The 26,278-nt window shown below is 33.7% G+C and overlaps 2 protein-coding genes across 4 annotated transcripts; one reads left to right on the forward strand and one right to left on the reverse strand.

The window, feature by feature from the left end:
- Window positions 1–575: 575 nt before the first annotated feature.
- LOC145614144 (O-methyltransferase 16-like) lies at window positions 576–10,470 on the reverse strand. Of its 2 annotated transcripts, XM_081669145.1 has the most exons (6): window positions 10,294–10,470; window positions 10,133–10,155; window positions 8,542–8,841; window positions 1,625–1,938; window positions 1,450–1,514; window positions 576–1,128 (listed from the first exon to the last, which is right to left on the reverse strand). In XM_081669145.1, exons 1-6 carry the CDS (start codon window positions 10,396–10,398, stop codon window positions 832–834), a joined length of 1,104 nt encoding a protein of 367 aa, XP_081525271.1. In that variant the 5' UTR covers window positions 10,399–10,470; the 3' UTR covers window positions 576–831. The 2 variants fall into 2 exon arrangements, with proteins under 2 accessions (XP_081525271.1, XP_081525270.1); XM_081669144.1 differs by lacking the exons at window positions 8,542–8,841; window positions 10,133–10,155; window positions 10,294–10,470 and adding an exon at window positions 4,101–4,583.
- Window positions 10,471–14,760: 4,290 nt separating this feature from the next.
- Window positions 14,761–26,116, forward strand: LOC145615242 (protein LATE ELONGATED HYPOCOTYL-like). Of its 2 annotated transcripts, none has more exons than XM_081670309.1 (9): window positions 14,761–15,093; window positions 15,201–15,224; window positions 15,491–15,689; window positions 16,347–16,458; window positions 17,159–17,220; window positions 23,620–23,844; window positions 23,939–24,233; window positions 24,317–25,380; window positions 25,477–26,116. In XM_081670309.1, the coding sequence occupies exons 3-9, from the start codon at window positions 15,651–15,653 to the stop codon at window positions 25,891–25,893; spliced, it is 2,214 nt and encodes a 737-aa protein (XP_081526435.1). In that variant the 5' UTR covers window positions 14,761–15,093; window positions 15,201–15,224; window positions 15,491–15,650; the 3' UTR covers window positions 25,894–26,116. The 2 variants fall into 2 exon arrangements, with proteins under 2 accessions (XP_081526435.1, XP_081526436.1); XM_081670310.1 differs by having other exon boundaries at window positions 15,494–15,689.
- Window positions 26,117–26,278: the final 162 nt, after the last annotated feature.

Below are 26,278 nucleotides of genomic sequence, written 5' to 3' on the forward strand. Positions count from 1 at the left end.
GTGTGTTTTATTCTTGAAATTAAGAAACGTCAAACTATATCTAGAAATACGTAGAATTATCATCAACTTCGATCTTATGTCGACCAACATGATCTTACGTACGTTGACCAACATGATTAATTGCATGCACATGTTACGTACTATATATATTATATTACTTGGTTTAATGAGGGTTAGTAGTTAGCATTTCTTCTAGAAGAGCAACTGGCAATACGTGAATTTATTAGTATTTCGCTTATGTCATGTATGTATTTCTTACTGTTATATGAAGGGTTGTAAAGTGGTACTCCAGTACAACAATATAAGGACAATTTCAGGCTTATATATTTGACCAAGAAAAAAAGCAGCATTAGTTGAAAGCGACTTTCAACATTTGTTACAATCACTACGTTTTTGTATAGACTTCATATAAAAGTCGGTCCGTCTTAATTATATTGGATGAAGAAGGCTGGGGATGAAGTGATTAAAGCTAACATAGAATTGATTTAGATTATTCCATCAAAATACGAAAAATGGTTTTATAAAATTACCACTTTATATATTTATGTATATATATGGGGTTTTAAATAACATAATCAAGTAAATAAGTAACTGAATAAATTATGATGAAAGTTATGCTTATATTAAGATCAAGATACAAATGAACTCTTGTAAGGTTTCTCAAGAAACACAAAAGTATTAAATGATTTCTTAGGTAAATAAAAATACAAATGCACTTAATTATTCTGACATTTCAGCTAGTTGATGAAACAAGAACAATAATGTCAACGAATGTTACATATTAATTAATATCCCACGTAATAAAAATGTTCACGTTGTAGATTCACAAAATCACTTGTAGAATTCCATAACCCAAAAGCCATGAACTGAACAATGGAAGTTGATGCCTGTAAATCCAGCTCCTTTGGCTAGGGCCTCAAATTCCCTCTTGCTCCTCTCTTTTCCTCCTGGATTTTGTGTCATCATCAACAAGTCCACTTGGCTAATGGCTCGTGCAAAAGTCGTCGTCTCTGGCTCATCCGTGACTATTGCCTCCACGACGATCACCTTCCCATCCTTTGGCAAGGCCTTGTAGCAGTTCTTCAACAATATCAAGCAATGTTCATCGCTCCAATCATGAAGGATCCACTACACAAGCAAAAACACATTAACTAACGTCACCAGTTCCTTCATATATATATATATATATATATATATATATATATATATATATATATATATATATATATTGTTATTGTTATTGTTTTTTTAGGGTCTACATATGATGACCTTGTATTGTTACCCGACTTTTATAGAACTAGAATTATTTTTATAGCTTAAAGATGATTTCACTAATCAAACTAATTAACTACATACATACTAGATTACTAGTACATATGTTGACTAAAATAAATTGTTGACCCATAGTTAAGCTGAGCAAAGACAGTGATGTAGATGTGATTCACTTACCTTAAGAAAGATTGCATCTCCTTCGGGAACACTTTCAAACATATCTCCACCAACATGCTCAACACCTATAAAATATACAAATAACCATATATAAATTTGAGTTGTTGAAAGTTGAGACTCTTGAGAGTACAAAAATAGTAAGAAAATAGCTAATAGTGATTAGGCATGGTCATACCAGGGCATGGAGGGGCATCTTTGATGACATGAGGCAAATCAAAGTTGATGCCTTCAATGGAAGGGTATTGAGATGTTATGAAAGCAACAGAGTGGCCAAGACCTCCACCAACGTCGACGAGTTTGTGGACATTGGAGTTCTCCAAACCTTTGTACTTCTTGAAGATCTTCTTCACAAAAATAATTGACTGAGCCATTGCCTTGTTAAAGACTTCATTGAACCTTGCATCCACACCTGGATACTCAAATGCATGCATCCCATGCACCATGTTGAATGGTATCTCTCCTTCCAACACTGCATCTTTAAGTTTGCTCCTAAAATACGTGAAATTTCATCTGTTTATTAGCCATTATTGCTTGTATACATCCATGTTAATCAAGATGATACATTTTTATGGAAAATGAAGCATAAATTACGGGCCTGTTCATATTTACTGAATTGAGCTGAACTGAACTGATTGGAACTGAACTTAACTGAACTGAACTGATTGGAACTGAACTGAACTGAATTGAGCTGAAATGAATATTTTATGTGAGAGAAAAATTAAGAGCTGAACTGAACTGAACTGAACTGACTGGAACTGAACTGAACTGAACTGATTGGAACTGAACTGAACTGAACTGATTGAAGCTGAACTGAACTGAAATTAAGTAAATGTGAACATGCCCTACATCTATGTTGTTTCGTAAATTCTATTATACATTCGGAAAGATATACTATGTCCAAACTTTTCCTACACATCACATGAACATTGCCACATGTCATATAATTAATACTACATATATACACTACACACCCTAATATACGATAAGCATGATGTAACTATATAGTATATAGTATATAGTATATGTTTTCATCGTCCAAACTTAGATGTAACAAAATTCCAATATCTGTTATGTATATGCACGATCCATCTTTTGTTAAATAAAATTTTCAAAAAATGTTTAATAATGACCAATTCGTCCAATTGTGAGTTGATAAAATATTGTACGGATTAGGTTGGTGAACAACTAACCGATGTCAGACCAATATCTAATGTAGAGTGTAATTTTCGTTGCACCTCTAAAAGGTTAAATAAAAAAGATTTATGTATATAACTATATAGTACAATGCGTAAAAGACAAACGTAATAGGGATAAGATTATAAGAATTATGATGGATGGTCCAAACTAACTTTTATATATTGAGTGGTTTTTTTTTTTTTTTTTTTTTTTTTTTAGGGAAATATATTGAGTGGTTGATCTTGAGCAATCACGTTGCGTAAAGCATTTCCCTCTTCTAATTTCATTTTCGGATTGAAGGTAAAGTAGGAAAAAAAAAATCTAAAATAGTGGCCAATTCAAATAATATAATAACTAAGTCAATTCAATTATTATAGGTCTTCCTTTACATTATTGTCATGATAATAATACTTATTGTACATATTTTTATTAATGGGATATAGAGGATTTTTAGAGTGAAAAAATTAATATACATATAAAGGAAATTACATAACAATTTACAAAGATTAGGCCTTGATTGTTAAAAGATATAGATAAGTAGGAACGTTGTTGCCCTCAAAAAAAAGTAGGAACGTTGTTGCCTTTTGTATTATTAAGTATGGAGTATTTGTTTTTATAATGACATTAGTTGGCGTGATTGCTTTGTATAAAAGATATTTTAAAGTTTATAATTCTATTACAAAGAAGACAAAAAATGAATGGGGAGACATTTAAGCTAAGGAAGAGGAAATTAAGGGTCATGGGTAGGTCATGATTCCCTTAAGTTCTGAGTTCGTATTATTTTAAATAGGCAACATTAGTTAGGTAAACTTGATAAGTTGATATTATTAATTTATCATTGTATAGTATTTGTAAGAATTGTAAGAATGGTCCCTAAACAATAAATAGAGGTCTAAAACACAATATTTAAATGTTAAATATAAAGGGTCAAAATGCTTTTTGCTTTTATAGCAACCCCTTAAAAAAAAAAAAAAAAAAAAAAAAAAAAAAAAAAAAAAAAGCTTTTTAGCAAAAGTACATGTATCATAACAATTACTCAATGATTATTATTCCATCCGTTTTTTTTGTTATTGTTATACTTTAACTGTTTAATCTCATATAATATATCAAACAGAAAGAATTGAACAAAAGAAGAAAGTTTAGCTACTTTGGAAATGGTTATATTTAGAAGTTATTATACAGTAGATGAATACAATCTATTATATTTTGAAAATAGGTTATATGGTTAATTCGTTACTACATAGTTATTTTATTATTATTTTTTTTTTTTGGCTCCTTATTTGGCTCCTTATTAAGATAACTTCTGCTAGGAATTTTGGCCCCTCATAAAGTCATAATCATGCGACATATATGCAAGGAATTTTACAAGGGAAAAACACGAAAATATTAGAACCATATATTTTCATATTTTTTAAAAAAATCTTAATGTTACTTATTGAAAAAGAAAGAAGGGTAATGAAAACTAACCAAGTAACCAGCTTTCAAGAAAAACCTTATCAGTAAACAACTTCAAATTAGGAGCCAATGACACACCATCTTCATCAGGAACATAGACCTTAGTCATAGACGTAGGCTTGTAACGTCTTTCAACACCACCATCAGCAGTGGTGACCGTGGTACAACCAACTATAGAATAGGTGGACAATAGCCTAAGCATCCTATCCAACATGGCGGGAGCCTCAGGGTTCTTAGCTTGAACCTGAGTAGCTATCTCCACGGGCAAGAGCCCATCGAGACCTGCTTTATTACTAATGATTTGAAGCACCCCGATCTCAATAGCAGCATTGAGGACCATAGGAAGGGCACAAGAATTAGCAATTTGAACTCCATATGCATAATTTGCTTCCTCTTCTTCATCAAAACTCAATGGCTTTTGGTTTTGGATGTCAAGTTCGATAGCTTTTGTAGGGGCCATGTTTTTTTTTTTCTTGTTACAAATTTTGTGTTTAGTACTAGGATTTCTATGTTTTACGTATGTAGTAGTTTGATCATGTAACAAAGGAAGGAAAGGTTGCTTATATAATAGTTGGAATATCACATACTACAAATAATAAATATTGTTAAAGGGTTATAGTAATCAAAAGTTGGTAAAAGCATAGCCGACTAAGTCAAGGCCACTAGGGTCACTAGGTACAAATACGTGACACACATCATATCATTTTGTTTTATGGATAGCATGAATATATGATATCATATGATCTTAACAATATGAAATTTAGAAAAGTAAGTTTTACCTACTACCATTGTATTCTTTTCGTTGTCAAAATAAATAAAAAAAGGTCAAATATTGATGACTATTTTAATAACAATGCTATGATGACTAGTAGTGATAGTACAGAAATGCGTCTATCTTCTTTTCCACCAACCCCTTTGTGCCAACCAGCCATTATTAAGGCTTGATCCTTTGAACGAACCTCCCATGTTATTTCCTCTTTTTTGTTGACAAATTTGTTGAGATGCTTTGAATTTGAATTGGCATTACTAATTACTCGTGTCTAATTAATAGTTTGGTCCATACCTTATACGGAGTATTATTTTGAGCTCTAATAATAGTTTTGTGCCAATAATGTGTCAAGTATTTTTGAACTCTCCTTAATACTTCGTATATAAGAGCAATAACTTATTTCATTATTTGCTAATAGGCATACGCATTATCCGTACTATATGTATCAATTAGTTTGTTGTTTGTTCTATCTTTATAATGTTAACTAAGTAGCACCATATATTGTGTTAGTTTAAGTTTGGCACGTATATCGTATTAAAACTGATCATATCTACATTGCTTGAATAAATTGAGTCAAAAAAATAATTGGTACATGTCCAAATAGGCATATATATAGAATTATATATTAATAGTGCTAATTGTACGTATGATTTTTGCCTGGTATTTATATTTTAAAAATAGTTTTGACACTCTTGTGTTAAAGGCATTAATAATTGAGTTAACATTAGTTTAAGTCCAATGACAATGAGCATTTTGGATGGGGTTGGTGAGCTAACGGGGCCGGCCACTTTGAATTATTAAAGGAATTGAACAAACGTAGCGCACTATATATTTTTAAAGATGATGAATCAACTATGAAAAATAATTATGCACAACAGCACAAGTACTATAATTCTATGATTTATTTAATTTTTCCTTAGTGTCTTAAAATTCTTAATGATCGAGCTTAAGCTAAAAATTTTAATTTAAGTAATTTTGTACATATGGTGTAGAGAGAGAGAGAGAGAAAAAAAAAAAAAAAAAAAAAAAGAAGAGCTTTTTCATTGGATGGTTGAGATCTTAATCATCTTATACACCTAGAGGCTAGTAGTAGATATTACGCTGGATGCAAAGTTTGAGCCAAGGTGAATTATTAGATGGTTTTGACCACCAAATGGTATTCTGGGGTCCCTTCACAATCATGGGAAGCTTCTCAATGTTAATCTTTTCGAGTCTAAAAATGTTCTCCATAAGTTAAAAATTTTGAGAGAGTATTTGGGGATAGAAAGAGAGAGAAAGTGAAAACATGGGGAAAAACAAAGGAAAGGATAAATTTTTAAACATCGCGTGTGTGGTTAACGTCGAAAAAGTGAAGTCAACAATCATATTCCGACGTCAAGGTCCTCTCATTAAAAAAAAAAGTGACTTATAAAACCCTTTTTCATCACTTAAACAAGTAAGGTCCTTCACAAAAAAAATTGAACATATAAGTATCTTATAGATAAATTTTTCTTCTATTAATAACACGGTACAGGAGTTTAAGTTATACACTTATACGGAGTAAGTGTACATGTTCGTTGTTATGTGACAGTGTCATTTATTATAAGTAAAGTTTGACCAACTATATATACACCAAATCACCAACCAATATGATGAGTAACTACTTAAGACTTAAGAGGACACAATGCCCACTTTTATATGGTGATAGTGTGATACTGTATTAGGTCATTAGGTGGCTTTGAGCCAATTAAAACGTGGGCAGCGTTTTCTATTAGGAGTCTAAATTAAAGAAAGAGTTGAAATTTGACAACTTTTACTCAATTTTTTTTTTTCTTCGGGAACAATTGCATATTTGGGGTTATGTCTTATTGTCTTATACTCTCCGCAAGTCAACACTGGAGAGTAGGATGTGGGAGGGAAGAGAATTCTTCTACTCCCAATAAGTAAATGTAGTTGGTGGGGTTTGAATTTGTAACCTCAAAGTTACAAGGTGAGTTCTCCCACCAACTTGTATGAATTTCTATAATGCATAAATAAAGGAGGTGCGTGTCTAGATTATGTTAATCTTGCAAAGAAGAGCAAAACGATTCAAACTTGGCCAAGAAATTAGGTGACTGATTAGGAGTTTTGGAAATATTCCGTCAACATTCCCCTAGGTTAAAGTTTGAAGACTTTGAATTTAGCTTGTCTCAAAATCTTTGAAAACCTGAATTATATTTCTTCTATAGACTTTTTTGCTTGACAAGTTAAGGGTTATTTGTATTTTCTGTTTGTTTATAAATCAAATGAATTATTTTTACTTGATTTATTTTGACATCAATGCTCCATCAACAAAGTAGAGTTTCCCTCAAAAAAAAAAAACTAAGTAGAGTCCGTATAAGTATGTAAGTACATCCATTTCCATTTAATGAGTAAAAATTCTACAGATAGATGCTAACATCTATGCTAATTGCTAACATTTAAATTTGTAGGGAATTGTAAAGACTTAAGAGGTTTGATTTGTTGGGCCTAGAAAATGCAATAATGTTGTGGGCTAGAATTCGGAATCTTATCTTTATGGGCTGGACCCAAAACAATGTACTGGTGTGTTAGTGACTTAGGGCCTGTTCATATTTACTAAACTGAGCTGAACTGAACTGAACTGAACTGATTGGAGCTGAACTGAACTGAACTGAACTGATTGAAACTGAACTGAACTGAACTGAATTGAGCTGAAATGAATATTTTATGTGAGAGGGAAATTAAGAGCTGAACTGAACTGAACGGATTGGAACTGAACTGAACTGAACTGATTGGAGCTGAACTGAACTGAACTGAAATTAAGTAAATGTGAACAGGCCCTTAGTGTGTTACTCCTTTTGACACTTAGTTTAGTTGTCATTATAGTACTATGTATTTGACTAGTTTTTGTATAATTATAATACTTGTAAATATTAAAAGTCAATTAAAATGAACTTAATTCAAATGAAATGACTTATAGTATAACATTTTTAAAAAAATTTAAATTAATTTAATGTCTACCCTTAGTTTTTCTTGTTAGATAAATAATTTTAAATATTTTTATATATCATTGTAAGTTTTAATTCAATAACTTTTTAATCATGTTATTTTATAAGGAAAAAAAAGGAGGAAAAAAAAAGTTTTTGGTGGGAAATTTTTTGTTGTGGATGCGACATGTAACTATAGAGATAATTCTGTTGATTACGTTAGTATACAGTCTATATTTTAGTAACATTGAATTTTCTTTTCTTCTTATTTTCATGATTGTTATTATTATTGCTAATTTGCTATTGTATCTCTAATATTTATATTTAACTAAAATATTTCATACTAACATGAACACTACCTTTGGTTTTTTAATAACTAATGCTAATATGAAGTAATAAGCAAATGATGATTATTATGTAAACAGTAAACTAAGGGCCTGTTCTCTTTAAATTATTTTCAGTTCTTAATTTTCTTCTCTCATAAAATATTCAGTTCAGTTCAGCTCAGTCAATCGAAAACAGACTCTAAGTTACTAGTAGTACTCAGCAATAATACTCCATACGTAGTAAGACAACCAACCCATGATGGCATGATTGAGTTACAGTAAATTTTTCAGAAAAGTGATAAAACAAAAAAAAAAAAAAAAACAAAAAAAAAAAGGGAAAAAAAAACTTTATGACATATTTCCAAAGGAAAAAATCTAGAAGAATGAAGATAGAACTCACCAGGAATCACAAAAGACCTTATCCTGACTCAAACTCATTAGAGGAGCCAATGAAACACCATCATGGTCCGGAACAAAGTACTTAGCCACTGGTGCTAACCCAAACTTCTTCTTAACACCACCATCTTTAGCCTCGACTACCGTGCAACTAACAACATTGTAGGTTGCCAACAGCCACAGCATCCTCTCCAACATGGATGCAGCTACTATAGGGTCTTGAACTCCCGGTAGGCTCGCCGCGATTTCCGATGACATTAGCTGGCAGCCCGGACCTGCCCTTGCAATTATCCCTAGAACATCTAGCTCAAGCTCAATTAGCACTGTCAAAACGGTTTGACAGTTCGGTTTCGGTTCGGTTTGAAATCGGTTCGGTAGTTAATCGGGTCGGTTTGGAATCGGTTTAATTGTCTTGCGGGTCGGTTTTGGTTCGGTTTAAATAGTTATCGGTTCGATTCGGTTTCGGTTTATTCTTAAGCGGTTTTAATTCGGTTCGGGTTGTAAACAGTGCGGGTAGTAAACGGTTCGGTGCAGGCGGGTTGCGGTTTGTTAACGGTGCGGTGTAAACGGTTTTTATCCCGGTTCAAACAGTTTCGGGTTGGAAACGGTTTCGGGTTAGAAACAGTTCGGTTCTTTTTTGGTTCAATTTATAACTGGTTCGGATCTTTTTCGGTTCAGTTTTTAACTGGTTCGGTTTTTTTTTGGTTCAATTTATAACTGGTTCGGTTCTTCGATGGTTTAACCACTTTAACGTTATTCATATCGGTTCCATTTCAAGTTTACTAAATTACGGTTGGGTCGGTTTTCGGTTTCAAAAAATAAATTGTTTATCGAGTTGTTTGGATTCGGGCAGTTAAATGGCTTTGGTTTGAAATTTGATAGTACTTGCTAACCTTTTGCGTTCACAAATTTTATATAAAGTCGGCAAGTCGCGAATCATTTCATATTTATGCAACATATTATAAACACATTCTCATTGATTTTATAAATACATATTATGTTTTGTTTCAAGTTTAGTCATACTGATTTTACTAGTTTATTACGAAGTAGATTATAAGAGTTAGTGTATTAATGTATTATTGTTATACAATTAGGTTATTATATGCTTCTTATTTAATCATTTATATACTACGCCAATCATAATCATGATTTGATGAGTTCTTGACTTCTTGTGAAATGGAAATTTGCAGTTTGTTTCATAAACGGTTCGGTTTATAACCAGTTCGGTTTACAATCAGTTCGGTTTTTAAATGGTTCGGTGCAAACGGGTAGCAGTTTGCTAACGGTTCGGTGTAAGTGGTTTTTTTGCCAGTTTAAACGGTTTCGGGTTGGAACCGGTTTCGGTTTAGATACGGTTCGGTTCTTTTTCGGTTCGGTTTTCATTCAGTTCGGTTTATATTCGGTTCGGTTTGTTAACGGGTTCGGTTCTTAAACGGTTTACCATTACTTGGGTCGATTCGGTTTCGGGTTTACTAAAATACGGTTCGGGTCGGTTTTCGGTTTCAAAAAATTCGGTTTTTAATTGGTTCGGTTCTCATTTGGGTCGGTCGGTTTTGGGCAGTTAAACGGTTTCGGTTTGAAATTTGACAGCACTAAGCTCAATGATTGCATTCATTACCTGGTAACAAAAAAAGAACGACATAATATAAATACGTAGTACATTTGTTGTACACGTACTTTTATGTCTCTAATTGTTCTTCCGTGACAAAAAGAAGTCGAATATAGTCACAAGTATATAATTATATAAGTATATTACCATAGGAAATGCCATTGAATCAACAATTTGCAATGCATATCCAAAGTTTTCTTCTTCACTTTCTTCATCTTCAGCCAGAGAAGTAGACCAATTATTGCCACCCATTTTTATTGTGCAGAGATTCGCTAACTCTGTTAGTGGGTCTTATAACTTAAGTAATGTATATAGGATAAACTTGATATACAATCAACAATGTTCACATGCGCTTTCTTATACTCGCACTTTCGATTGGAGATTTTTTGTGATATGATGTGATCCGTCAATTATTGCATCTTTTTTTTAATTAATCAAATATGTACAACTATTGTAAGAAAACATTTATAACATAATAAGTTTAATAATTCATATACGATTTATTCTGTATAATTTAAAATATATATGTATATCCTTGTACGTAGTATATATCTATTATTATTGTTGTCTAATTTTTCGCCATCTATATTATACAGTGCTAAGCAGTAAGCACTACGGAGTAACTTGATTGGTAACTAAAAACATTATGCTAGCTAACACGTACTTAAAATAAAGTTAACTGTAGCAAACGGTATATTGAGTTGTTTATAAGTATAAATGCCAATTTATCATAAAATCCCATGGAATAAACTAAATGCTATGTAGTTGAGAGATTTGAGTCCAAAGTTATCTTCTTCCTCTTTCTCAGCCAAGCAAAGGAGTGTGTAGATTAATTAGGTAGTAGTGTAGTACCGTTGTATCCTTGTACGGAGTAGTATGTTTAATTGCTTAATTGTCTAATGTTGGCCAATAATTTTGGTATTTGCAGCGTAACTGCAACTAACTAATTAATGGATAAAACCTAAATCAAACTCACTCATGTTCTCTGATAAGACTTTATCCAAAATTATTGTATCACGAAAATATTTCTTGTATGTACATTGTATAACATATCATTGTAGGTCAGACTGGAGATGCAACATATTCTGGTATTCTTCATGTGCAACTAATTATTGCCCTACTTTCCACAATATCCACAATTTGGAATATTTATTTCATCAACCAAATGAGTAGGGGTGTCTATTTGGTTTTTGGTTTGAACTTAGCCTAAATCTAATCAGATTCGAAATAAATTTCAGTTTTCAATTAAATCCAAGTCAAACCGATCTGAATTCCTCACCAAATCCAATCCGAAATATAATTTGGTTGCTTGGATCCGAATTAAAATACGTTGCAAATTATTTTAGCCTAATACGATTATAAAAATAAAAATGCAATTATATAAATTCAATTTTTGGAAGTACAGTTGTACATGATTAAAATATAGATTTACATGATAAATATTAATATACTTATAAACATAGTTTAACATGATTAAAATTAACAATCCTTATTTATAAAGGAACGGTTTCATATTTCGGTTATTTGGATCCAAACAAGGTCAATCCGATTTGACCCGTAAATTCGAATTTTCAATAAAAAAATTCAATCCAATTCTATTTAAAATCCGGTTGAAATTGAATTGAATTTCTTTTTAATCCGAATTTTGAACGACCCTACAAATGAGCACTTGGTCTCTTACAATTTTACAAGTTGTTTCACTTGATATCATTGTAGCATTACTAGCTTTGCAAAATATATTGTGGGTCAATCTAAATGAAGCCCGGCTAACCAAGGCCCATCTCATATGGTTGAAAGTTTGTTGGGCTTTAAAGTCAATTGCCTTGGACTTGGACTTCAACTGTATATTGTTTATGGATGGCCTAATTAAATGCTTGCATGAAACCTTTTTCCAAAAGCAAACATTGTACTAGAAAGTTGTCAAAAAGAAGTTTAGGAAAGTCAAGATTTTCTGTCATCCACTAGTTTTCTTTTTTTGTTTTTTTTTTAAAAAAAAAAAATAAAAAATAAAAAATAAAAATAAATATTTTGACTACCCACTTATTGAAGTTTAAGAATATAGATGGGTGACATCCACTAGTTAATTAGCTTGGTCGGTATTAATAAGGATTAAATTTACAAATTTCTAGAACAACTATGTTGAAGTTAGCTTGTCATTGTGAAACATTTTTGAGTGGTTAGCAAAAAATATTGGCACAATATTAACCTAGATAATGAGTGATGTGCATTTTATAAACTCAATCGAAAATGATAAAGCCAAAGCACGTGTGATGTCATAAACAAACAATGTATTGAAAATTATGCACCTTGTAATTTGGCTTGTTTAATTTTTATTTTTATTTTTTACAGGTGTTTTAATTAGTTTTTGAAGATAATAACCTTACATTATTTTTTACTAGGTGAGTTTTTCAATTTTACCACAAAATTTTTTTCTTCAAATTACTATAGTAATTATCTTGAGTCTGATTCCCACTAGACCAAACAAAATTCAAAGTACTAAGCTATAAAAAGTGACAACTTTTTTGACAAAAAAGAGTTGAGTATTTTATCCTGAGAGTAAATTGAAACCACATACACCCACTAGTCAGTCACATTACTCATATAGAAGCTCATGGTGAGGTGTGTTTGTAAATGGACAAATTGATGGTTGAGATCAACCACTTGAATGACTTCTTGGGGGGTATCATGAGGTCTTTTGCAAACGCTTCTTCCACAATTCGAATAAGTCAAAATTTTATCTAAAATAACAAATTATTTTGTTTAGTTTTGAAAAATAATTCCAAAATTAAACTGGGTGAGAGGGTGCTTTATGAGGGTCATTAACTAAAATGAATTGGTTTGGAACTATAATAGACATATAAATAGGTATTTCTCAAAAATCAGCTTTAGTAGTGTTTGTCAAGAAATTAATGGTACAATCACTAGCTAATAGGCAACCTAGGTTTCAATTAAGTTATTCACACATATGTTGCGTTAGATGTTTATAATAGTGTTACACAATTGCAATTTTTGAATAGTTATACTTTTCTATAGTGAGCCTTAGTATCACAAAAACGAGGTATCTTAATAGAATCATAATTAAACTTGGGGCGTGTTCTCATTAACTGAACAGAGATGAACTGAACTTATTAGAGCTGAATTGAAATGAATATTTTCTAAGAAAAGGAAATTAGGAGCTGAACTAAACTGAACTGAAAATAATTGTATGAGAACAGACCCTTAGTTATGTCATGTTATGTGTTTTAAATGCAACTTGGCCTATGTGAACATTTTGATGATTGAATTGAATTTATGAAAGTATTATGTATGTAGAGTTTATTATTGAAATAAACATTATAAAGAATAAATAGTGTCTTACAGTTTATCTGTCAGTATAGAAAGTGAGAAAAAAAAAGAAATGATACTGAAAAAATAAAATAAATATGAAAGAATTATTATACAAACAATTCAAGGGGTTTGCATTAAAAAACGATAATTTTTAAAAATTTCTACATAAAAAAAATAAATAAAAATTTTTACTTACTCATATGTATGTTCCATAGCAATTGACACAATTAAAAAAATAAAATAAAATTCACCACTACTTATATACTCGTATTAAGATTGACTATAGTTTTCATTAATTTTTAATTTAATCATACAAATTTTTCTCATATAAATTTTGTTAAACATGTAGTACATATTTAGGGCCTGTTCTGGTTGACTGAACTGAGCTGAATATTTTATGAGAAAAAGAAATTAAAAAACTGAACTGAAAATAATCTGCAGTGAACAGACCCTTAGATGTTAATATAAAAAATTTAACCATGAACTTTTTTATAATTTTAGTTAAGTATTTAACCATACTCTGTACATATTGATAGTCAATGTATGAAGAATAACAACTTCAATTATTATGAAACGAAGAGACTAAAATTGGAGGGTGGGGTGGGGGGATTGGAGGGTGGGGTGGGGGGGGGGGGGGGTAGATGGTGTGAACTGTGAAGGAGTGAAGTAAATTCGAGGAAGAAGGCATGTAAGGTAAAACGTCGACCAAAGAAAAACCCCAAAGTAGTCGAACCCATCTTTGAATCCCAGAGTCTAGAAAATGAGCAACCAAATTCCCCCAAATGGCAAGATCTCATATACAGACGCCACGTAGCAAACACTTTTGCCACGTTGGGAGAATCCAAGGGTGTGCTTTTTCCATCAACTATTTCTTACCACATGCGCCACACCAGCCCCATTTGTAGGCCCCACTGCCTTCGTGTAACTCGCTTTTTCCTTCTAACTCTGACTCACCTCAACTCGCTCTTCTCCGAGTTTGTGGCACTCATTTTATCCCTCTTTTTTTCACTTTTTCCTTTTTTTTTTTTAAATTCAATTAAAATACACCAAAAAGTGCAGCGGTAGGTCTCTACATCATCCACTAATTCACTGCCACTTGGCATCATCCTACGCCCTTCATCACCTATTTCCATTTTCTTTTTCCTTTTTCTTTTAATTATTAAATGGAAATTCATTCAAATCCACAAGTATTATTCGTGGCTCATATTTCCTCTCACAAACTCCTGGTTTCTCTTCCTTCTATTTGGCATCCTTCTCTCTCCAACTTGGAAATTTTAATAATTAATAAATACAAAAAAACCAACAAAAATTAAAGAAAAAGAAAAAGAAAAAATAAATTCAGCCTCCTTTGCTCATCATCATCTTCTTCTTTCTTCTTCCTTCTTCATTTTTCTCTGTATTTTTGTTTCACTCACTGTAACTTATTTTCTCTCTCATACCTAACTTAGCTCACTTCTTTCTATTTCCGCCATTTTTTTGGAGCTATAATTTGGTTTCTAGAAATTTCTGGAGTTGAAATTTTGATCAATTTTGTTATTGTTTTTACTGAAATCAATGGGGTGAACTTTGTTGTTGTTGTTGATCATGAGCAGATAACATCTGCTATTGTGTCTTCTTAAGGTAACTTTTAATTTTAGGTTTTTTTTTTGGTTGAATTATGATTTTGAATCTGGAAAATTGTATTGAATTTTTTTTTTTTTTTTTTTGGAAATTTTGGATTGTTGCAGATTTGCGAGGACACGATTGTTTCGGTGAGGATTTTGTGAATTTGTGATTGTAAGGAAAATAAAAACTAATAAGAAGAGAAAATGGGGGAAAAGGAGGGAAGTCTGGTTTTTATTTTTTATAAATTTATTTTATTTCTTGTTAATTTGTGAGAATTAGTTATAAATTATATATATACTACTATACTATATGATATGATGATGTTGTGATTGAATTTGGTTTGGGAAATGGCGGATTATGTTTGAATATGTTTGTTGTTGTTGTTGTTTGGAAATTGTTTGTGTTTGTGCAGTAGAATTGAGCTCTAGTAATACTACTGCTACTACTGTTACTACTATTATGGGTTTTGGGGAAAGATGACTAGATGAGAAGAAGACGACGAAGCTATTTAGTATCATTTGCCTGTTTTTTGAGAGGATCTGAAGCAGCTTGCTGCTCTTCGTGTCCGTTTAATGGACAATTATTCTTCCGGCGAAGAGCCGATCGTTAAGGTGCTTTTGTTTTGCCCCTAGTATTTCTATATTTTCTTGCTTTTACTTATTTTACTAGCTCAACTCTTTTTACAGTTATTTAAGAGCTCAATTTTTGTTTAGACTGTATTGGAGTAGTGATTGTATTAATTTTATAGTATGGCTTTTAACGCGTATTGATATTGTGAAGTATGAACTGAGACAGAAAGGACTTATTATTTTGGATCAAAAGAGATTGGCTAAATTGACTTGTTTTAGATTGATTAGTTTGGCTTAAACTGTGAATAAATTTTCTTGGCTTAATTGAGTTATAAGTTGGATAAATTATTTCGTGTTAATCGAATATTCGACCAGGTGAAAAAAAATTACTTGTATAATGAATAAATAAAGTTTGGCTAAATTCTTTAATAATTAGATCATAAGTAATTGGCAAAATTGACTTATATTTTGGGTTAAAATTTTGGCCTTTTGGGTGAATCGAATTATATTTTTGTCAATTTGTTTCGGCTAAATCGCCTTATAATTTATGTTTAAAGAAATTGCCTTGATTTATTTGTGCTTTGGTTCCAATGAAATTCAGATTATTGACTTATATTTTGGATCAGAGGGAGTGTTTTATGGTCTGGAGTGGAAAAAATTTTATACTTGCTAATTAATGCATATATTTTGATGTTACAGACTCGAAAACCTTACACAATCACCAAGCAACGCGAGCGATGGACAGAAGAAGAGCACAATAGGTTTCTCGAGGCCTTGAAACTCTATGGTCGAGCTTGGCAGCGGATTGAAGGTTTTACTTTGCTTTAAACCTTTTCATTTATCGTTGAGTTTCTATATCTATGAGATTAGTCTTTTGATAGGACATTTACTGAATTACCAAGTGAGTGATAATGTTACTTATTAATAGTAAATGAGTATCATTCAATATAAAACCAAATAAAGTGTGAGCTGGTGGCAGAGTATGATATCTAAGTTGAATCATTTAATTGTTTGTTATTACCAAAGAGCATATCAGTCCGCTTGGCATGCTCACAAATGAGGATTTTGAGTATAGTATTTGAATAGAATTGAATTGGAATTAATTCGTCATTTCTGCTGTTTGGCTCACACCAAAACCTTTTTGTTTACCATTCTGCTAAATCAAACTGGCAATATTCTGTTCCTTCTTCCATTCTTCAATATTCAAGATATTGACTGGGGTAGAATAGGGGAAGATACGAGATGTATGAGAGGGTTGCAAATATTGAAGACATATGCTCTACATAAATTAATGCCTTCGATTTAGTTGCGCCATTAAAACGTTTTACAAATTTCTGATTTAGTGTTTGCCAAACAGTGGAATTGTGACCAATTTGCCCCCATATTCATTCAGTTCTGTTCTTTGTCTCACCAAACGGGCTCATAGTGCTATTTGTTTTATATATATTATATCTTACTTGAAGAGCTGCTCCTTCTCTTCTCTCTTCCTTTTTCTGTTTGGTGTTGTGCAGAACATATTGGGACAAAGACCGCTGTCCAGATAAGAAGTCATGCACAGAAGTTCTTTTCAAAGGTCCATCGGTATCTTTCGTCTCATGCTTTGGTTAAAGTTTTATCTTCTTTTGCTAGTATCTGAAAAAATCATTCTTCCAATGTTGTGCCTGATAATGTCAATTACTGTGTCATGTTGAGCATGCTAGAGATTACGGAGCCTGAAATCACTCTAGATATTGTTTGTGGGAGGGAGGGGGACTTCCATAAAAACTATTATTTCCATCACGTATTGGCAAGAGAACTTTTAAATCCATGATCAGTATAAAGAATAATTTTACAGATGGAATCATAATACACAACAACCAAATCAGAAGGTCAAAAAACAAAGGGTGTATAAGCAAACTCTCTTTGCACCCAAAAATGCAATTACTCACTCTCTTGATCGTCAAAGGTAGTCAAAAGAAATTTCTCGTTGATGGCTGATTTCTAGCCACCAAATTTTATCAACCTATTGCTATGTGTCAATCTGAGGGGCTTTGCCCAAATCATTGGAGGCTTGTAGCCTTACCCTTACATAGACATTTTCAAGCCCATCAAAGGTTACTTTTGAGGCTTGTGGCCTTACCCTTACATAGACATTTTCAAGCCCATCAAAGGTTATTTTTGACATGAAGTTATTCTCCCTAGTTCTATGTGTTCATGAGCCCATCAAAGTCCTCCATAACCTCGTACCACATGCCCACATGTATGGATTTTTTCATTATCACTATGCTGCACTCATTTTAGACTTTTCAAATTGCTCCATGTCTTGGTGATATGGTACATTGGTACCCCCATGAAGAGGCTAAAATGCTGATCGATTCTTTCGATATGATATGAAAGTTTTAGGTTAAACAATTTGTCTTCTTCGTGAAATCAATTGCAACAACAGCCTCCCCCTTGGTCCTGAATATTAGGAAATTTATGGGTTAGTAACTTTTAAAAGCATCCTCTTGGTAGGTAGCATCCACCGCAATGCAAAAGCATTGTTCATCACACCCAAAAAGCAAAAGGTCAATGAGTCCTCGCTTAACCTTTTCTCCAAGATATCTTTCAAAATCCGGGGGTTCTTGCTTTGGCTAAATGGCTATTGTCCACCTCCTCCTGGGTGCTTGCAGTTGATTTCATAGTTTTATAATTCTACTGATCTCAAGCACTCCATCTCTTTCATTGTGATCTCACCTGCTCGTATGAGGATGCATTGGAGAAGAACCAAATGGATTGATCTTTACAATTTTGTCCATACTGGCCTGTCTCTGACTAGTAACTTCAAAGGGGAAATCTTTTTGTTCATTAACTCATAATATTGAAAACTATGCATATAAATAAAAGACCTAAGGCAACCATTGTCAGATTGCCAAATGCTGAAATAACCATCTTTTTTGACTACAACTCTATCTAGAATTTCACAAAGTCACTTATCGTTTCTTGAACGCTCTTGAGGACGTGCCATATTATGCTAATGGCGTGAAGGATTTTATCTTTGCACACTATGTCATTGCGTTGTCACAATACTCACAATGATGTTATTGATGTATATTTTGAGATTGAGACTTTTATAGTGTACCAATTTTTTTCCCCCTCTTTGTTTTTCATTTTGTTGGCAAGTCTGATGGCATGACCTCTTGAAATGGATAGAGCCTTATCGGCTATTGTCAATGTGCCAACCTTAAAGCACCTATAAAGAAAGTAAATTCAAAAAGAGGAAAGGTCAATGTAAAGAGAAGAAGCAAGAGTAGCTAAGGGTTCTCATTGCCAATCAAAACAATTGTAAGAGGAAGATTACAAATTTCCATGAGCTGAATATTTCTCTTTAATATGGTTTTGGTTGCAGTGCAGAAGTAATAACTCTGAGTCCAAATGAGCTCCAAAACAGTAGAGGATTTGTGCTAAGCTGTCCTTTTTATTAGCCTTTCGCTTATTAAGAGACTCATAAAGGTAGCTTCCACTCTCAACTATCAATTTCTAAGAGAGAAATGTAGCGCACTGATCCGATGGATATTCTAGTTAATGCTTCGTCTTCTACTCTACCTAAGATTCTGTGTACTTTTTTTGGGTTTGAGTTGTAATTGAAAGGATCAAATTTGGTATAAACTTAGATCAAGGCATTTAAATTAAAGCCAAAGAACAAGTCTTTTGGCTCCATTGGATTCTTTTTTTAAGAAAAATGTTATTATGTGAGTGTCATAGGCTTATCTTAAGTATTATGATGTTTTTGGTGACTGGTATCATTCTACTTAAGTGCATATCTTGCAATGTTGAAACCTAAAACTGGCATTTGGGGGTATTTACCTGTGTGTGATCCCTATGAGTCAGCAACATAGTTTTATATAATCTAGAAGGTTTCAATACCACGTTTCCCAGTGATTGCCCTACCATCCATTTTGGTATATTTTATTGACTGTAATTATTTCATGAAGCATTTATGCATCTCACCATATAGTTATTCTTATTATAGGACAATCATTATGAATTGAGGGAATAATAGTTACAAGAGTATTCTGAGATACCTTTTTATGAGAATAAACCGTGGTGATTGGATAATATGCTCCCTGTTCTTTTATCTAAATGAGCTCTGAATCTTGTAATGGTGGGCATAACAGCTTAGACACCACCTAGTAGGGTGTCTTTACAAATAGGGGACAGAGTTGCAGATGGTTGGTCCTCAAGAAGACCCAGATGTTATGACCTATTACCTCCCTAATATACCTTTACTAAAGTTCACTCTATGGTTTGGACTGGGGATTGGTGCTAGAATAAAGTGTGTAGGCACCATCTATCCTGTTATAAAGTAAAAGTTCTCCACTCAGTACACTCAACTTAGGCTGGTGATGAGGGGGACCTATAACACGGTAATGGAAGAGGGGCAGCCCTTTTTTTTCCAAACTTATGTAGCCAGTGAACTGTAAATAAAACTAATGTGTAGAATGTTGTGTTCTTGGAAAGTACTTATGTTCTTCCCAGAAAAAAAAAAAGGAGAAAACAGGGGCCAAAATCATGATTCCTTTTCTTCCAAAAATGAGTTGAAGAATATTCTTTGGTGAGTTACTCTTCTCCCTGCACATGATCCTTTTTGTTTTCCGGAATTCTATATCTACATTTGCTACTTCCTCATTTTCATTTTTGGGGTTTCTTTCACGAACTTAAGATTATTCAAGGGTGATTAGAAGGAAATTGAGATATTTAGTCGACGAAACATTAGCACCTCCAATTGCTAGAGAGCTCAAGATATATAGGAAATAGTCTAATGATTTGATGAGAGCTTATGAGTTTGGGAATGGTCTATCTAGAGGCTTAACCTTTTTATATTTTTATGGAAGTTTGAAAGTGGTTCTAGAATAGAACTTATTATGTTTAATGTTGTTTGTTAACATGTCACACCATCTTAGAGGCTACTAGCATTTGATGGTAATTATTGCTAGAAAATTGTGGTCTTGAAATGATTCTCAAAGACTTGGAAACAGGTTATTGACATTTTAGAAGCTAGATAATTTGTCTGGAACATCTGTTGGAGCAATTCTGCCCTTATGAGGAAAGGGGTTGGCCAATGAGGCACTGATGTCATTATAGATTTTTGTCCTCATTTTGGGATTAAGGCTTTGATTGATTCATTCATTAGGAACCTTATGAAGCCAAGATTTAATTTATATTGCTTTAAGCAATATTTTCCAAATAGTCTATAGTCTTGCCAGGTATATGTGTTTTTTTTCCTTTTTTTTTTTTTTTTTTTTTTTTTTTTTTTTTTTTTTTGTAGATGGTGTCTTCCTATATTGCTTTGATAATAGGCGATAACCAACAATATTTTGTTTCTGTTTTGATTCCTTCCTCTGTATTTTGAATGGAGAGTGGCTTCAATGAGCCTGTTGATAAATATAAAATTTGTTCATCTATAAGGAATGATGAAGCTCTGTTTAGATTGGCATGAAACTGATTTTTTGGGCTGTAGATAAGATACAGTTATGGTGAAATCACATATCTAAATCTATTTGCACCAAAAAAAACATATCTAAATCTGTTGACTACTTGTGCCTTGTTGCAAGCTGTAGGTGATGAGATCTGAGCCATTTTTATGCATTGGGAAATTTTATGGGGTCTTTGGCTAAATGGATAGGAAATCAGTGGTGTAGTCTATGTATGTGATTCAAAGTTGGATTCTTTGTGTGACTAAATATTGGTTGTCATAGTTTGAGATGATGCCAGATCAAATTGAGGTTCCTTGATCCATTCCAAAATGTCAAAAGTCAGTCTGGAGGTCATGCAAACTGTATTGCAATTACTGAGTCCTCTACTTGCTTATCAATGGGATATAAGCTTACAAAATTACATACTTCGTATAATCTATCATGACTTCATGAGTACTCCTTTTGTTCTCTTAACCACTCAAGCTATAAAGGTTAAATGAATTTGCACTTATTTGATATATTTTTTCCATAAAGGATGTCTGACATTGAAATTTTGAGAGGGGGAAGGGGTATAAAATTCTTCTTGCCAAAACACAATAGATTTTCCTAGTTTCTTGCTTAATTGTGAATTATGCTGGATATGTTGATGGTATATATGAATAATTCTCGTAGTAACAGCTGTAAGGTATGCCATATGGGTGTTTGATTTTGACATATTCTTGTTTCCCTCAAATTTTGGTGGTTTCTTAACTTCCTTTATTCCCCTTTATATTTCTTTCAATTTATTGTTTTGTCAAAGGTAATTTTGAGATTGAGCTATTTATAAGAGTTGCTTTGCATGATATCCTTGGAGAAAGAATACAGGACAGATATGTTATTCTTATTGGTTGCAGTATATTCTGATGTGTTGTTTGCATGATGCAGCACCTCCCTGTATGCTTGTGTCTTACTTTGTCAAGGCTTTATATGCTTATGCCTTATTTTGTTTAGGTTGAAGGTTATCAGTTTGAACTAGGGGACTATTTGTGTTGTTTTTAATCATAAGTTTGACATGGTTTATACCTGTTGGTTTTTAGCAAAACGGTCTTCTGCATAGGGATCAACAGTTTCCCACTACAAGTCATGAAGGGGGCTGGTTTGGCCGGGCTCTTATTGCTTGGACAAACCAGTCCCCTTTTTTCATTTTGGTATAGCTCAAACAAAAAAGACAAGCTTCATGTTTACCTTTTCATATTGTGTTCACCTTCTGTTCCCCACACAATTCCTACAGAAAATTGTCATTATTTTTTTGATGCTCATCCCTGATATTTCGCATTAGATACCACACTGGAATGAATGTAAGAGTTAGGAATCTCAGGAGAAATTTGTTTTTTTTTTTGTTACAAAACTTACAATCAGTGTGAATATTATTAATAAGCCGATATGGAACCCTATTTGAATTAGATTGCATTATAGCTCCTAAGCTGTGAGTTAATAGTCATAGTTTAGAAGATCATGAAGAACTAACTTGTTAAATTAGGCTTACAGAGAAAAAGAAAAGGATAAGGAAAAATATGCAGAATGTCCTAAAGTCAGCTAGATAATACTCAGAAATGCCTCAGGTGGATAAAAAACTTGTATCATCTAGAGTTTGGTAGGTATACTAAAATGCAAGAATGCAACATGCATCTCACCCACAGCCAGTCTCGGCAGTCTATTGTAGTTCGGTGACTTCTGTCCTAGGCATCATCATATTGTTTGACATGATTTGTCCGTTGGAGCCATTGAGTCTTGAGTGTCTGAAAAAATATTCAATGGCCAGGGCCACTGATAAGGGATTCCAAATTTCGTATTGAAAGCAGTGTAGTTCCATTCTAGTATCTGTATGGCGCCATCTTTGCCAAGATCAGATATGGCCTTACACTCTTACAGTGATTTGACTCATTAAATTCAGGTCAACTTTAGTGTCTCAAACTTCAGTAGGTTATTTAACATAACTGCATATCTGGAATATATCTGCATGCAACATTTGCTTGGTGCAAAGGCAAATCTGGCTTTCATTTTCAATATTAGTTAATTCTTTTTTTTTTTTTTTTTGCTTTGAAGCTTTTATGAAAGGCGCTTCTTAGAAACTTGCATCCTTGTATTTATCAAGGTGTAAGTTCTTACGATAGAAAATATTTCAATTTTGATTTTCAGTCCCAAAATAATGTCTCTGTTTTATAAAATAATTTGAAAAAGGCATATATTTTTTAGTCAACTTGGAACAGATTTGAGACATTAACTATTCCTTAGTGGGTACTTTGGACTGTAAATATTACACAATGCCTTAGAGTTTACTAAGATGAATGCCTTTGTTTCGAAAATGGTTTGTATTTTGTGAAATATCTATACCTGAAAACATGGCAAATTCGGAAAATTATGAAACATATGTGATATTTGTGATACTTTTGCTTAGAAGGATACTCTGGAGTTGGAATTTTCTGCATTGCCTTATGAAGTTTAATTGATAATTTGATTTGTTCTTTATCTGAAATGTTGTGTTTTAATGCTTTCAGTTGGAAAAGGAGGCTCTTGTTAAAGGTGTTCCAATAGGGCAAGCAATTGATATAGAAATTCCTCCTCCACGCCCTAAAAGGAAACCAAGCAATCCTTATCCTCGCAAGACTGGTGCTATCAGCTCCCCTAACACACAGGTAAGAGCAAAGGATGGGAAGCAAATACCAGGTTCTATACATCCTACAGAAGAAGTTGTAGATTTAGAAAAAGAGCAATTTCCTGAGGTATGGTCTATCCTATACTTTCCGGTCTTGATACGCTAGGCTGCCCTTTGTTCATATGTTTTGCTTAATACAGTAAGTAATTGTTTATCTTCAGGAACCTGGTGGTGATGATGGAGAATCAAGCCCGAAAGAAATCAGTGGTGGTGACAAGTGCACTGAAGCATTTACACTTTTCCGAAAAGCACCATCTGCCTTGGGAGCATCTTCTAATGAATTATCTGCCACAGCCATGGGAACAGCTAGAAAGATATCCAACTTCAAGGAGTTTGTGCCGATAAGGAAACCCCTAGCTGACAATGAAACAAGAGATCTTAATGTTGCTGACGGACATAACACAAGTCACGAGCCCGATAAATCTGATGTTGTGGAGATGATTCAGAATGACTCAGGTGAGATTTTGATTTCAACTCAACCAACATAGGGATCATTGCTGATGCTTAAATAAGAATCTGATAGTGTTGGTCTATGCCAGAAAATGAAACAAATGCAGCTAAAACATTTCCCAGACATGCTCCTGTTCAGATTCTTGATGGAAACCTGGCGTCATGCAGTCAGGGTTTTTCTTCAGATGTATCATATCAAGAACCTGCATTTCATCCAATGGGGATCCCGGGCCAGCATGCATTTTTTAGCAATCCTACTGTTTCAGCTGCTGTAGAAAGCCAAACTAGCACTTCAAAATCCACTAATCACCACATGTTTCCAAATTCCCATCCTCCATTTAGTCCGTTTCCTAACAGTCAGGAAAATTATTCGTTTCTGCAGATGTCCTCAACTTTTTCAAGCATGATTGTTTCTGCTCTTGTTCAGAATCCAGCTGCACATGCTGCAGCAAGTTTTGCAGCTTCATTTTGGCCCTGTCCAAATTTAGAAAATTCAGCCAATTCTCCTGCAGGCTCCAATGGAGGCTTCCCACCTCGTCCATTGAACTCGGCTCCTAGTGTGGCAGCAATTGCTGCTGCTACAGTAGCAGCTGCTACTGCTTGGTGGGCAGCACATGGACTGCTGCCATTGTGTGCTCCACTACATGGTGGCTATTCTTTTCCTCCTGCTTCAGCGACTGCTCCATTAGCTAATTTTGGCCAAACTCCACCTGCTAATGAAGAAAAGGAAGAGAACAATTTTCAAACTCCTGGATCACAAGTTCAGCAACCTAACCAGGAATTGTCTGTAGCTTTAAAGCCACAACATTCAGCATCCAAATCCTCAGCAACATCTTCGTCTGATTCTGGTAACGTTATTAGTGAAAAAATGGATATCGGAGTGGCAGCCGACAATAACGAGAAGGATGTCCCTGACTTAAGTGAGCAAAATGACACAAGCAAGGGGAAGAGCAAGAAACAGGTGGATCGCTCATCTTGTGGTTCTAACACACCTTCAGGCAGCGATATTGAGACTGATGCTTTGGAAAAAGTTGATAAAGAAAAAGAAGAAGCCAACGAGCCTGATGTAAGTCGTCCTACCAGTGAACCTAGTAGTCGCCGCAATCGAATCATTGGCAACATATATGACTCCTGGAAGGAGGTTTCCGAGGGGGTAATTGCATCTCTCTCTCTCTCTCTCTCATGATTACCTAACCGAATCATAGAATTTATTTATTTGTTAACTTATGTTGTGTAATTTAACTTCCAGGGGCGGCTGGCATTTCAAGCACTTTTTTCTAGAGAGGTTTTGCCCCAGAGCTTTTCTCCACCACTAAATTTTGCTGGTAAGAACCAAGAAATGAATGGCATTGTTGAGGGGTATAGGCAAAATGCCGAGGAAAGCAATAATACGTCACAATTGGACCTCAACAGCAATACATGGGAATCTTGCTCCAGTAATCAAGGCGTAGAAAAAATCAAATTACGAGAAGAGGACAATCCCAAAGATGGGCTGCTCACATTTAGTCATGAACAAGGGAAGCTGAAGACAAACAGAACAGGTTTTAAGCCATACAAGAGGTGTTCTGTGGAGGCCAGAGAGAGCAGCAGGGTGATGAACTCCAGCGCTCCAGAGCAAGAAAAATGTTCAAAGAGATTGCGCCTTGATGGGGAGGCTTCAACTTGATGTCTAATGACGCAGGCAATTTCTGTAAGGGAAACCTTGCTCACTACAAGTCCCCCCCAATTATCAGTTTCTTTATTTCATTTAGCTTTATTTCAGTCCTAAAAAGTTCACGAGACTTTTCGTGTTTGTACTATAATAGACTACATTGCTCTATTTCATTTCTCAGACTTCCTCAGATGCTTGCAATCTCCATGAATAGACTTAAAATCATTATTCTCATAAACTCTGGATCTCAAATTAAAATAAACCTGTTCTGCTGCTCTTCATGTTATCATACATTCTGTTGCTTCAGTGGCCCAGTATTATGATGTAATGGTGAGTGACATTGACAAGAGCTGCGCAGTCCCGACATTAGCTGGCAATACCATCTGCAATTTGCCAATAT

This window comes from Chenopodium album, chromosome 25 (assembly GCF_948465745.1).
Source record: "Chenopodium album chromosome 25, dcCheAlbu1.1, whole genome shotgun sequence".
Taxonomy (NCBI): Eukaryota; Viridiplantae; Streptophyta; class Magnoliopsida; order Caryophyllales; family Amaranthaceae; genus Chenopodium; species Chenopodium album.